Source organism: Netta rufina (assembly GCF_964035555.1).
Source record: "Netta rufina genome assembly, chromosome: 2".
NCBI lineage: Eukaryota > Metazoa > Chordata > Aves > Anseriformes > Anatidae > Netta > Netta rufina.
In genome coordinates this window covers 7,202,052-7,215,388 of record NC_140124.1, presented here as the reverse complement: position 1 = coordinate 7,215,388, position 13,337 = coordinate 7,202,052, and the positions used below count along the sequence as shown (strand labels likewise).

General features: G+C 41.7%; 1 protein-coding gene across 8 annotated transcripts in view; it reads left to right on the top strand.

The window, feature by feature from the left end:
- KMT2C (lysine methyltransferase 2C) overlaps nucleotides 1-13,337 on the top strand; it is a 195,371-nt gene that overhangs the window by 157,314 nt on the left and 24,720 nt on the right. For all 8 annotated transcript variants that reach the window (XM_084281564.1, XM_084281563.1, XM_084281562.1 and 5 more), the window contains 9 exons: nucleotides 88-302; nucleotides 418-491; nucleotides 2,958-3,140; nucleotides 3,789-5,669; nucleotides 6,719-7,044; nucleotides 7,873-9,695; nucleotides 10,749-10,860; nucleotides 12,111-12,189; nucleotides 12,300-12,363. In XM_084281564.1, the coding sequence (XP_084137690.1) occupies nucleotides 88-302; nucleotides 418-491; nucleotides 2,958-3,140; nucleotides 3,789-5,669; nucleotides 6,719-7,044; nucleotides 7,873-9,695; nucleotides 10,749-10,860; nucleotides 12,111-12,189; nucleotides 12,300-12,363 (4,757 nt within the window). The remainder of the gene's footprint in view (nucleotides 1-87; nucleotides 303-417; nucleotides 492-2,957; nucleotides 3,141-3,788; nucleotides 5,670-6,718; nucleotides 7,045-7,872; nucleotides 9,696-10,748; nucleotides 10,861-12,110; nucleotides 12,190-12,299; nucleotides 12,364-13,337) is intronic.

The window sequence follows — 13,337 nt, the reverse complement described above, 5'->3', positions numbered from 1 at the left end:
TAGCAAACAGAATAAGTACTTTGCTAATTGTTTCTGTATATTGAGATGAATCTGTTTACAAAACAAACCCTTTTTCTGCATTGCCAGGGATAAGAATCCGGCATTCAATCCAATGGTAAGCGATCCAAACAGCTCGTGGGCACCATCTGCTCCACCTTTGGAAGGTGAAGGTGATACGATGTCCAATGCTCAAAGAAGCACTCTTAAGTGGGAAAAAGAGGAAGCATTGGGTGAAATGGCAACAGTAGCACCTGTTCTCTATACAAATATCAACTTCCCTAACCTAAAGGAAGAATTCCCAGGTGAGCAATTTACCAAATAAGGTCAAATATTGTGTAGAAATGTGTGCATCTTTATTTGAAATTATACAAAACAGACTTATTAATGCCTTGTGTATTAACACATTTTTTGGTGCAGACTGGGCTACAAGAGTGAAGCAAATTGCTAAACTGTGGAGGAAGGCAAGCTCGCAAGAGAGGGCTCCATATGTGGTAAGAACAACTACCACCTGCATTTGCATACTTTTAGCAAAAATGTAGTATTTCATCTACAATACTTCCATTTTTATTTTCTTAAATAAGTAGGGTTAATGAAAGATCACTTACGCTAAGAATGTCTTTGTAATTCAGTTTCTCTCTCTGAATACTTTTACCTGTTTTTTCTGCTTTTCATCCTTGAAATAAACTATATTAGTATTGTGCCATCTAAAAACATCAACTGAGATGAGAACATTTGCGGTTCTCACTACCTCCTTGCTACATTTGATTCATGCCTCAAGTCTTACTTGCTCTTGTCTCTTTCTGCACAGGATCTCACCGGTTTCTTCATAAGGATGATAACAGATCATGATGTGACCTTCTTCTCTTTCATCTTCCCCTCTCACTAGTGTTTTCTTTTAAGCCCCATTAGAGTTGCCAAAGTCTTTCACCTGCTGAACTAACCATTCCAGAGGCATCGGTGTTTCACATCTCTGCTTTCCTCATTTTCTTTTATTCTTCTGTTGTTTGCCTTACTGTTCCCTATTACTACATTCTCTTCTCTTTCTTCAGTGCAGACTCTTAATATCCTCCATGCTGTAGGGAGCATGAGGGACTCCATTCTTCTCTCCAAAAGCCTTCACCTTCTTCACATCTAAGTCAAGCAAACAGACATGTTTGTAGTAACTGTCTGGAATATGTGGTCTCTGATTCCTGATGCCATTCAACTGGCGACCCTTATGCTCTGCTGTAACCTCTTGTTAAAGCCTCATGGTATCCAAACCTCAGAACCTTTATTTAATTCTTCTCAGCCTGCCCAGCTATCGTTGGCAAACGTACTTTTTTGCAATGTTCTTTATGTCTCCATTCTCTTCTAGTTCTTACCTTTTCTTTCATTCATCAGAACAGTAATTGGATGATTGTTCTCATTCTCACTATGTAGATTTCTGAGGATTTTACAAGGTTATGCTTTTAGTCTCCTTCATTCTCCCCACCTATTATTCTAGATTGAGTGTGGGAAGTAGACACCCAAGCCATTAAGATCTTGGTCTTTCTAAAAATCCTGTCCACTTGAAACAGTCCTTCTCTATTGTCTGCTCTGTATCACTGAGATATCATTATTATTCTGCTTTTCATTCAGGCCTGTAACTTCAGCACCTTTGGACCTCTTTGTCATCTCATCCATGCTATATTAAATCTTGGTGATTCCCTCCATATAGCATTTACAAGAAACTATTCATTTAAATGGGTGGATTTTTATCCAGGCATTTATCACTTTACAATTAATTCTATTACTGACTTTTCCTTTTTCGTTGCTGTTAGTAAATGTAGTCCTATTCTCCTGACGGATATCCAAGACATAGATGCATATTTCCTTCGTGTTTGGTAGGAAGAGCACATGTAGTTGCACATGCATGTACATGTATTTGCATAGTAAGAAGCAGTTACTTCCTCACAGATGTTACAGTCCATGTACTTAAACTACAACCGTTTCTAGTGTACTCAGCATTGTGCACACAAGGAGCTGCTGTTTTGCCTGTCTTGAGGATCTTTCACTCAGGGGGGATGAATAAAGGCTACCTTAGAAATCAAATTCAGAAGATTGTTATTACATTTTTGCTGTAGGCATTTTACTTTTCTTACTACTATGCACAATCCTGTCACTTAGAGAGGAAATGATACTAATTTCTGCTGCTGTGACACTGGTGCTCCTATCTGTGTTACTGTTTCTTTGTCGGAGGGGAGGATTTAAGCCTTTTCTGACAAGCAGCCCCCACTTGAAAACTGCAAATAAAATTGTTAAAACGAAGATGTGAGGAGGATTTGATTCAGAAAAAGAATCGCATCCTAGACTGGTAGTAAAACAGACTCTGAAACTTTCATTAGATGTTTTAAAGTGTCAGTATAGCTGTAAAATGCCTCATTGAAGAGGAATCGCTGTTCTTCCATCCAATTTTTCCTGATATATAAACCCATATCCTATGTTTATACTGCTAACTTAACACGGACTGCGATCTATAGAGGCTATTTAATGGAGTAGACTGTATATTTCTTGTCATTGAAGTTCTTCGCAGTATTGACCTTTATTGATCCAAGCATTATCTGCTGTGCTCATGTCTTCAGGTTTTAGACCACAACAATACACAATTTGAAAGGTAACATGGTCGGATTCATGGTTTCCTGGCTCAGCACAGTACCTGAACGGGGACTCATATATACAAAACCTTTGCTGCTATTAACTCCTTAGTTCTCTCTGTTTGTGTTAGTTTAAACACAGGATTTCTACAGGGGTGAAGCATTTTCAGTTTCAAGTTCTTAGTAACGTTTGTAATGTAGTTTTTACAAGCATGTTTTTGATAAAAATAAGTCATACCAATAATTTGGTTCTAAATTTTATGGGAATAACAGATGCAGTGTTCACTCTTAGCAAAAGAAAGCGAGGCTAACTACATATGTTTTTTTGTTTTAATCTTTTCCCAGCAAAAAGCCAGAGATAATAGAGCTGCTTTGCGCATCAATAAAGTACAGATGTCAAACGACTCCATGAAAAGGCAACAGCAACAGGATAGCATTGATCCTAGCTCACGTATCGACTCTGACCTCTTTAAAGATCCATTAAAACAGAGGGAATCGGAGCATGAACAAGAATGGAAATTCAGACAGGTGTGTTGCTTTTAGGCTGTTTTATTTTTGTTCCTGTTTTTTATTGCATTGTTGGAATCCTCTGTTATAATAAATCAATTTTAATCTTTTTTTTGTAGAAGAGTATAAATTCAGGCATTCTGGAAGGAAATAGATGCTATCAGAAGAAAAGCTGCTAGTAAATGTTAGAAAATTTTGTTTTAAAACTTTTACTCTTAAATTCTACCTATTGTGGAAGTAGGTTATTCTTTCACTGTATGGTTAGCTGGTTTGATAGATTGTTTTTATACACCCTATATTGCAGTAACCTTATCCTTGCAGTATGCAGCAGCTTACTGCTTCAGATTAGACCGGTTGTCTCTCAGAACCTGTTTGCCTCCATCAGTGCTGCATCTGTCAGTACTGGTCTTCAAAATACGGGGTTGGAAAGCTCTGCTGCTCTTCAGGCAAACTGGGGAAATTTCTTCCCAGGTAATCAAGGGTGCATGTCAAGGTAATTGAACTTTACAGATAGCTATGCTCTATGCTCCCATTGCATTTACAATTTACAACTATTCATAGCTGATACTTAGTGTGCTTGAAAGTTTTAATTATTGATTCATTTTCAGTCATCGAAGATCTTATCATGTATGTAGGAGTGTAACCTCTTCCCTTATAACTTTCAAACAGCAAATGCGTCAAAAAAGTAAGCAGCAAGCCAAAATAGAAGCCACGCAGAAGCTTGAACAAGTGAAAAATGAACAGCAGCAACAGCAGCAGCAACAGCAGCAGCAGCAGTTTGGTTCACAACAGCATCTGAGCCAGTCTGGCTCAGACACACCTAGCAGTGGGATCCAGAGCCCCTTGACACCGCAGACTGGCAATGGCAGTATGTCCCCTGCGCAGCAAACATTCCACAAGGATCTATTTGCAAAGCAGCAGCTACCTGCTACACCTACTTCAGCATCCTCCGATGATGTGTTCCTAAAACCACAGGCCCCACCCCCTACTCCAACCCGAATCCAACACGATTCCCTGTCTCAGTCTCAGACTCCCCAGACATCCTCCCAGCAGATGTTTTCTCCAGGTTCCGCAAGCACAAGGCCTCCTTCTCCCATGGATCCATACGCTAAGATGGTGGGAACACCTAGACCGGCGCCTATTAATCAAAACATTGTTAGAAGGGGTAGCATCACACCGTTAGACACCTGTGCACCACAGTCAGCCATGTCCAGGCCCATCCAGGTCACGGAACCATCAGGAAGCAGGCCTTCGCCAGTCAGGGATTCATGTTCTTCATCTCCAAGCAGCAACGATCCCTATGCAAAGCCACCAGACACGCCCAGGCCTGTCATGCCACCAGATCAGTTCTCCAAACCCCTGGGGGTCCCGAGGTCACCCATAGTTATGGAGCAGTCAGGGAAGGTTCCTTTGACAGCTGGAAGCGGTGATCCCTTCACTAAGCCAGCTCCCAGAACCGATACCTTTCAGAGACAGAGAGTAACTTCTGCTGATGCGTATGCACGGCCCCCGTTGACTCCTACTCCTACTCCTGTTGATGGTAGCCCTGGACCCTTTAAAACTCCCATGCGCCCACCTCAGTCTCCACAGGATCCTTACGCCTCGATGCCAACCACACCGAGGCGCGTTCCTGTTGATCCGTATGAGCGGCCCGCTTTGACACCGAGGCCAGTGGATAACTTCTCCCATAATCAGCCTAACGATCCGTACAGCCAGCCCCCCCTTACTCCCCATCCTGCAATAAAGGAGTCTTTCGCCCATCCGCCCCGGATAGTGCGACAACAAAGTGATTCTTTCCCTCAATCCGGACCCATTTCAAGGCCAGCTTCTCAGGACCCTTACTCCCAACCTCCAGGTACTCCCCGGCCAGTTGCCGATCCTTATGCCCAACCTCCAGGAACTCCTCGGCCCACCACAGTCGATCCATATATGCAGCAGCCACCAACACCAAGACCTGCACAGCCAGCAGATTTATTTGCTCAGTCCCCAGCAAGTCAGAGACATTCTGATCCGTACGCTCAACCTCCTGGAACGCCAAGGCCAGTTCTGAATGATCCTTACTCTCAGCAACCAGGAACTCCAAGGCCAGGAATACCAGAGAGTTTTAACAGACCTGCAATGACAAGACCAGGATTAATACCAAACAGAGATCCTTTCCTGCAGACATCGCAGAACAGGTTGCAGGGCACTTTTGTCAGGCCGCCAGACCCATGTTCTCAAACTCCCAGACCAGCAGGACCTGCAATAACAGATTCATTTAGCCATGGTCCTGCTGCTCCAGCACGTGACCCCTATGATCAACCACCCATGACTCCAAGACCTCAGCCAGAATCTTTTGGAACTGGTCAGCTAGCCCACGATGCTGCCGAACAGTCACGGCCTGGATCTGAGGGCAACTTCAATGCATCTGCAAATTCTCCAATGAGTTCTCAAGGGCAGCAGTTCCCCAAAGTTTCACAAGTTCCTGGCCCAGCACCCACTACAGGAGTAACGGATACACAGAATACCATGAATATGTCTCCTCAAGCAGATACTGAAAAATTAAGACAGGTGAGAATAATGTTTAATACTGATGGTATTGAAATTTCATAAGTAGGAGAATTTCCCCCATTTTTGGTAAATATTTGAAGTTTCTTGGCATTAAACACAGCTGTGTAATGTAGAATTACATCTGTTCACTTGCTGTATTGATTTGGCTCTCCTAGATAGGGCCAGAATGTATAGAATATAAAAACATCAGTAATTTTTAAGGAATTTGGGGCAAGATCCAAAAATGAAGTAAAGGTTATCGTTGAAGCTGTTGAAGAGGTAGATGACCGGTCTACAATAGTTCTGTCATATACGAGGTGAGGGAGAAAAGCCTCAAAAGGACAACTAATTGTATCCTGCAATAGATGAGATGTAAAATTGATTGTCAGTGACTTGTTCACCGACTGAAAAAGGGAGCATAGGCAAGAGTCTTAGCCTAGACATCCAACTTCCCAGGCAGCTAACGTGGTGAGGTGAATTCTGCCACTGGTCACTGCTCCTCTGCAGGCACATTCACTCCAGGCTTTGGTCAGTGAATGTTTCACAAACTGCTCTTGTTGAGCCATACGTAAAATTGCCTTCAACTTGTGGAAAGCTGCCTGGTGTTTTGTTTGGAAGGAGCAATGGGAAGTGGATTTAGTAGAAAAATTGGTAGCATTGCTCACGCAGAGTCAGAGTAAATTCTGCAACTTTGGTGTAAATATCTTGCTGAATTTTCTTCAGTGGACCTCCCTCCAGTCACCTTTCTCCCTTGGGATGCACATTTTCACGTGAAGGGGTCTGCATTGCTGGAATAGAAAAAGGAAAAGAGCATTGCTTCTGTGTTAGCTGGTGAAATGGGTTTGCACTATATGCTCTAACAAGAGGTCTGGAGATAAAAATTGTGTTTTACCAGCGTTCTTGTACAATCTGATCCCTCTTCTAACTTCTGAGGTGATTATGGTAATGTAATGTTTTTCTGTAGTGATTGAAGAACTTCTTTCCTCCGAAAGGCTTAACCTAGCGAAGTATAACACTTCAAAATATGTCAATTGCAATGTCAAGCGCAATGAATTATTTTTTTTAAACAGCGCCAGAAATTACGTGAAATTATTCTACAACAACAGCAGCAGAAGAAGAATGCAGTTCGTCAGGAAAAAGCCTTACAGGAGCAAGCAGCTACTCCCCATGCAACTCCTCTTCAGCATTGGCAGCAAGACAACTTAAATCCAATTTTTAACCGTCCTCCTCCTCCGTATCCTGGGAATATTAGGTCCTCTGTTGTCCCTCCAGGCGGGCCAAGGTTCCCAGTATACCCAAAAGATCAACGCGGACCATTTCCTGGTGACGGGCAATTCAATAGACCCCAGTTTCCAGGAGATATGAATGCCATGGGGATGAGACCACATGGTCTTAGGTAAGCAGTTTGGTCTCTTAAAACCCAGATATTACAGCAGTAGTTCTAAATCTGCAGAAATGGTTAGATACAAAGTTTGGGTTTTTTGGAGGGTGAAAAAATCATACATTATCTACAGTAGCTGGTAATCTTACCTGAAGTTGTATGTACAGTACCTTTTCTTGTAAGTATCTGTAACATTAGAATGTACTTATCACTGATTAACACTCTTCTAAACTGTATTTTGTTGGGAATTTATCAGAAATAAAAAGGAGAAACTGGAAATTCTCGTAAACTGCAAGATACTGTTGCCCATTGTTTTGAGGCATTTATTTAAAAAAAAAAAAAAAAAGGTATAACTTTAGCTTTTGCTGCTTTAGAAATGGATCGGTGTAATATTTTTGTTTTCCTTTATAATGAATATGTAATCTAATGTTGACTTCTGTCTCTGCCATTTTACAATGAATACCAGTATTGACGTATATTGTAGTCTCAGGAATTAATATTTTCAATATTTTGAATTTATTTCAGTAAATCCGTGCATTGCTTTTTCAGTGTACTAAGTTGAATTAAAATGTAGTTTGTTTGCTTAGATCTTGCTGTTACAGAGCTTTCTATTCATTATTATTGGAATTGAAAACAGGTTGTTTATTAAACATAATTAAAGCAATTATTTTATTGTAGTTATAAAACTCATTTGAATATAAGCATAATCAGTCACAATATTTATTTAAATATCTTAATGAATGTATCATGTAAAGCAGTTTGGTGAATAGTTATTTAGTCAAGTATGACAGGCTAGGCAGTCCTGAGAAAAAAGATTATTTAGTCTTTCATACTTTATTTTAGATTTGGGTTTCCAGGAGGTGGCCATGGTCCACCATCAGGTCAAGAACGTTTCCTCAGCCCTCAGCAGCCGATGCAACGCCCTGGAGTCCCACCACAGCTGAGAAGATCTCTGTCTATCGATATGTCTCGGCCAGTGAACAATCCGCAAATAAATAATACGTCTGGGATCTCGCAGCATTTTCCTCCGCAGGGAATTCAAGTTCAGCAGCACAATATATTGGGTCAAGCATTTATTGAACTACGTCACAGAGCTCCTGATGGGAGGCCAAGGCTGCCTTTTACTCCTTCTGCAACAAATGTTATAGATCCATCAGCGCAACATCAGCGACATGCAGGGTTTATACCCAGGCAGGAATTTCCGGGCCCAAGACCGGCAGAACCACTGAGACATAATTCTCAAGGTATACCTAACCAGTTGCAGATGTCTACAGGTTTGGAGCATATGTCGCAGCCCCAGCAGGATCAAATCAATCCCGAAAACCCACCTGCACTTGTAATACGTTCTCTAAGCCATCCACCAGTGGCCGATGCTTTCCCAGGACCATCTTTGCCTACACCTGCACCAAGCGATGAATCGGCAAATTTACAGATTCCTACCCAGCCAAGTGATGGTCTAGAAGAAAAGCTTGATCCTGATGATCCTGCTGTAAAAGATTTGGATGTGAAAGACCTTGATGGGGTTGAAGTCAAAGATTTGGATGATGAGGATCTGGAAAATTTGAATCTAGACACAGAGGATGGAAAAGGGGATGAACTGGACACTTTAGATAACTTGGAAACCAATGATCCTCACCTTGATGACCTTCTAAGATCTGGGGAATTTGATATAATTGCATACACAGACCCCGACCTTGACGTGGGGGATAAGAAAGGAATGTTTAATGAAGAACTAGATCTTAGTGTCCCCATTGATGACAAACTAGATATCCAGGGCAAGGCAGAAGAACCAAAACAGAAGGAGCAAGGAGATAAAACTGAAGCCCATCCTGAGACCTTGTCACCACAGAAGAAATCTACTACAGAAAATGAAATTAAAACAGAAGTGCTTTCCCCAAAGACTCATGAGGAAAAGAAGAATGAAAATGAAAAAAGCGATGGAAATGCTGAATCAACAAGTACTCAGCAGGCTGCCGAAACGGAGTTGAAAGATGGAGAAAAGGCTCCTGCGCAGCCTGCTAACCCAGACTTCCCTGACAAAGCTACTGCTGTTCCCAGTCAAGAAACAACTGTGCCTAGTCCAGATGCTCAGGGATCTGCTCCATTGCCTGTTCAAGGAGCAGTAAGTTCCTGCAGTATTTCTGGGTCCACACCAGTCCTCTCGAGTTTGCTAGCTAATGAAAGCTCAGATAACGCTGAAGCAAGGACACTAGGGTCTCCCTCTCAATCTTTGCCAGCAACACAACTGAACCAAGCATCAGGTATTCCACAAACACTAATGACACCTGGTGGACAGATCCTGGAAAACACTTTAAATTCCAATTTGGCCATGGTGCCACGAATAAACCATAATTTTTCTCAAGGCTCACCAAACCCTGGGTTTATTCAGGGTCAGTCAGCAAATCATAACTTTGGGACAGGACAGACGTCTGGTCAAACTGTGGCTGTAACAAACCGTCCTGGTCCTAGCGGCATATCTGGTCCTCAGCAGATAATGCTCCCTCAACCATTAGCTCAGCAACAAAACCGAGAGAGACCACTGCTGCTGGAGGAGCAGCCACTTCTTCTGCAGGATCTTTTGGATCAGGAAAGGCAGGAGCAGCAGCAGCAGCGGCAGATGCAAGCCATGATTCGCCAACGCTCGGAGCCATTTTTCCCCAATATTGGTATGTGGGTGATCCATTTGTATGTGTGTTTTGGTTAGTTATTTAAAAATAAATAGATAAATAATCTGTAGCACTGAAAGAAGCAGGTAGATGTTTGGAATGTGAGGGTAGCATAACAAAAAATCAACCTGAGCAGGAGGTATAATGGAAGTCTGCTAATTGAGTGTGTAAGTGAAATGCTGAACACTGGCAAGGCTCGGATTGACTTTACCAGGATCAGGATTAACGCTGTACTACTGTTAATTTGTCAAGCATGAGCTCTGTCACTTCATATGTAATCTGGCGTAAATGCACCCTTTGTAAACAAAATGACATGATCGAGGGCAATAACTGACCTTTTGATATTCAAAACACCAATTTTCTCTTCATGGTTGTTCTACATTTTTTGGCAATGTTCACGGTGACTCAAGGAAGGGAATCGTTGAATGTAGCCCGGCCACCCTAGATGGCTAAGATGACTTCCAGAGGTCTCTTCCAGCCTCAGACGTTCTGTACTCACTCATGAGGACCATCAGTCATTCCTGGTTGTCCTGCTCTGTGGAGCAACAAACAGGAGAGATGGCAGGAAAGAGTTCACCATGCTTATGGTCTTCGTAGATACTGTATGTGGCGTGTGCCTTTCTGCCTGCAGTACTACCAGTAATTACAGAGCGACCAAACAGTTCTTCGTAGTACGTTTGTGGTGATGGGTCAGTTTTGCCAGCTAAACTCAGAAACAACCCAACTTCGTGACTCTTAGAACTATAAATAGAATTTTTTAATCTGCTGTCTCAAATTTAGTCTAGAGCCCTTCTCAACCTGATCTGCTTTACTTTGTGTGTCATGGCTGAAAACAAGAGCAGTTGTGGCTGGATTAACTTTCCTCAGGGAATATATGAAGCAACGTATTTACCATGAATTTCAAAGTGGAGAAGACAAGTAATTTGAAATAGTAATGCAGTTATGTTGTTGTGCTGATGATTTATGTGTGAACCAGATCTGAACAAGTCAGTTCCAATTAATAACTTGTAACGTTCAGCTTTGTAATTCAATTTTGCTGTCTTTCTTTCGTAGACTTTGATGCAATTACAGATCCTATAATGAAAGCAAAAATGGTAGCTCTGAAGGGGATCAATAAAGTCATGGCACAGAGTAACATGGGGATGCCACCAATGGTTATGAACAGGTAAGCAATGCTCAACACTTTTCTTTAGGGCTGCTAAATCCAGCTGGTGACTGGTCACAAGTGGTGTTCCCCAGGGGTCGGTGTTGGGGCCCATCCTCTGTAACATCTTTATTGATGACTTGGATGAGGGAACTGAGTGCACCCTCAGTAAGTTTGCAGATGACACCAAGTTGGGGCAAGTGTTGATCTACTGGAGGGTTGGGAGACCCTGTAGAGGGACCTGGACAGGACGAGTCGATGGGCAGAGCCAGTGGGATGAGGTTCACCATGGCTAAGTGTCGGGTCCTGCACTTTGGCCACAACAAACCCATGCAGTGCTACAGGCTTGGGGCAGAGTGGCTGGAAAGGTGTGCAGAGGAAAAGGATCTGGGGGTGTTGGTCAGTGCTCGCCTGAACATGAGCAAGCACTTGGCCAAGAAGGCTTGTATCAGGAATAGTGTAGCCAGCAGGACTACTCTGCTCTGATGAGGCCACACCTCGAGTACTGTGTTTGGTTTTGGACCCCTCACTACAAGGAGGATATTGAGGCACAAAGAAGAGCTACAAAGCTGGTGAAGGGCAAGGAGCACAGGTCCATTGAGGAGCGGCTGAGGGACCTGGGGTTGTTTAGTCTGGAGAAGAGGAGGCTCAGGGGAGACCTCATTGCTCTCTACAGCTACCTGGAAGTAAGCTGTGGGGAGCTGGGGGTCGGCCTCTTCTCACAGGTGATGGGACCAGAGAGAATGACCTCAAGTTGTGCCAGGGGAGGTTCAGGTTGGAAATTAGGAGACATTTCTTCTCAGAAAGAGTAGTTAATTAGGGACATGGTTTGGTGGGTAATATTGGCAGTAAGGTGATCGTTGGACCAGATGATCTTGGAGGTCTTTTCCAACCTTAAATATTCTATGATTCTGTAATATCTAAACGTGTTGTTCTCTTCATTTTTTCTTTGTATTAGAATATTTAAAATTCTAATACAATTTTTTTTCAGTGCACCTTCAGTATTTTTAGCACAGTATGCCATGTTTGGTTCACCTGTCATAAAAGTGTAAAAATGCAGTAGTATAAGCCATGAGCAAAGTGTTGTAGGAGCAAACGAGAAATAATAATCTACTGTTTTTTAAAACATTTGGTAAGGAAGTTAGAGCAAATGTCTAGAAAATATATGCATGCTTTGTTGAAGTTCATTGTAATACAGAATGTTGCCTTCTTCCCAAAACACCCAGCAGTTCTAAAAGTTCCAATTTTTCTTTGTGTTTATGTATCAATAGGTTTCCCTTTATGGGTCAGCCGGTGCCGGGGGCTCAGACCAGCGAAGGCCAGAATCACATGCAGCAGGCCATTACACAGGTAGTACAACTTGATATGGAGTTTACAACACAAATGTTTAGTAATGATAACTTTCTTAAATTGGATCATGATTTAATTTTCCCATTTATATGTTTTTCTGAAATTTCTAGGATGGAAGTTTGACACCTCAGATTTCTAGACCCAATCCTCCCAATTTTGGTCCTGGTTTTGTCAGTAAGTACAGATCGAAGAATTTGTTGTATGTCAATGTTTAATTTGACAGTTTTGTTGTTACTTTTCTAAATAAAATGTCCATAAATTGATCCTTTTTAAATTGAGTCACTTCATCATTACAATACCAATTCAGGAAAGGGTGAATAGTAAATTTTATTAACTTCTTATTTCTAAACTATCCTCAAAAAAAACATCATTAGGAAAGAGGGAAGTGGAACACACAAATAATTAGCATTAGTTGTATGTGTTTAAGAATAGTAATTGTGTTTATCTGACAGGCTGCTATCTCAAAGATCAGGTCTTCTGCTGTGTTGTAGTATTCTGAGCTGAGTGAGAACAAGAATCTATACTGATGGGTTATTTTTATTCAAGAAGCAAAAAGGTTGGTGCAGCATCATTGTCATTTTAAAAAATACCAACAAAAGCTTTCCAAGCATTAAGCAAGACTGGCTGGGAAACACAGTTACTGAAAGTAGAAATATATGGCTCCCTTACTTCTGCTTGCCCTGATCAATTGCAAATGGTAGTCTCTGAGACAAGGAAGAGATTTGTTAGCAGAAATTAAAACAGCATATGTTGGGAGAGAAAGATGACATACAAAAAGCGCTACTGCAAAAACTTCACTTGATATTTATTAATAAAAGAAACAAAGCAAACACCTTCATCTTTTCCAGCAACTGCAGTAGCCGTGCTAAATACATAATGCGAAGTTTTAGTAATATTTTCTGTATTAATTTCTGATGAGATCCTAAATGGAACTCAGCAGTGGCTTAGCTCTGTTTGGGGGGTGGTTCTGAGCATTTGAGAAAATCTGTTCTTCATTTCAGTAGTAGTTATTCTTACCTGGAACTTGTTAATATTTCAGTACTTTCCATCTGCAGTTCCTCTCCATCATTTCCACTTGGTTGTCCCTTCAGGTTACATGATTAGTTTCACAGAATATATCACTGAAAGAATTAGTGCCCCTTGAGGCT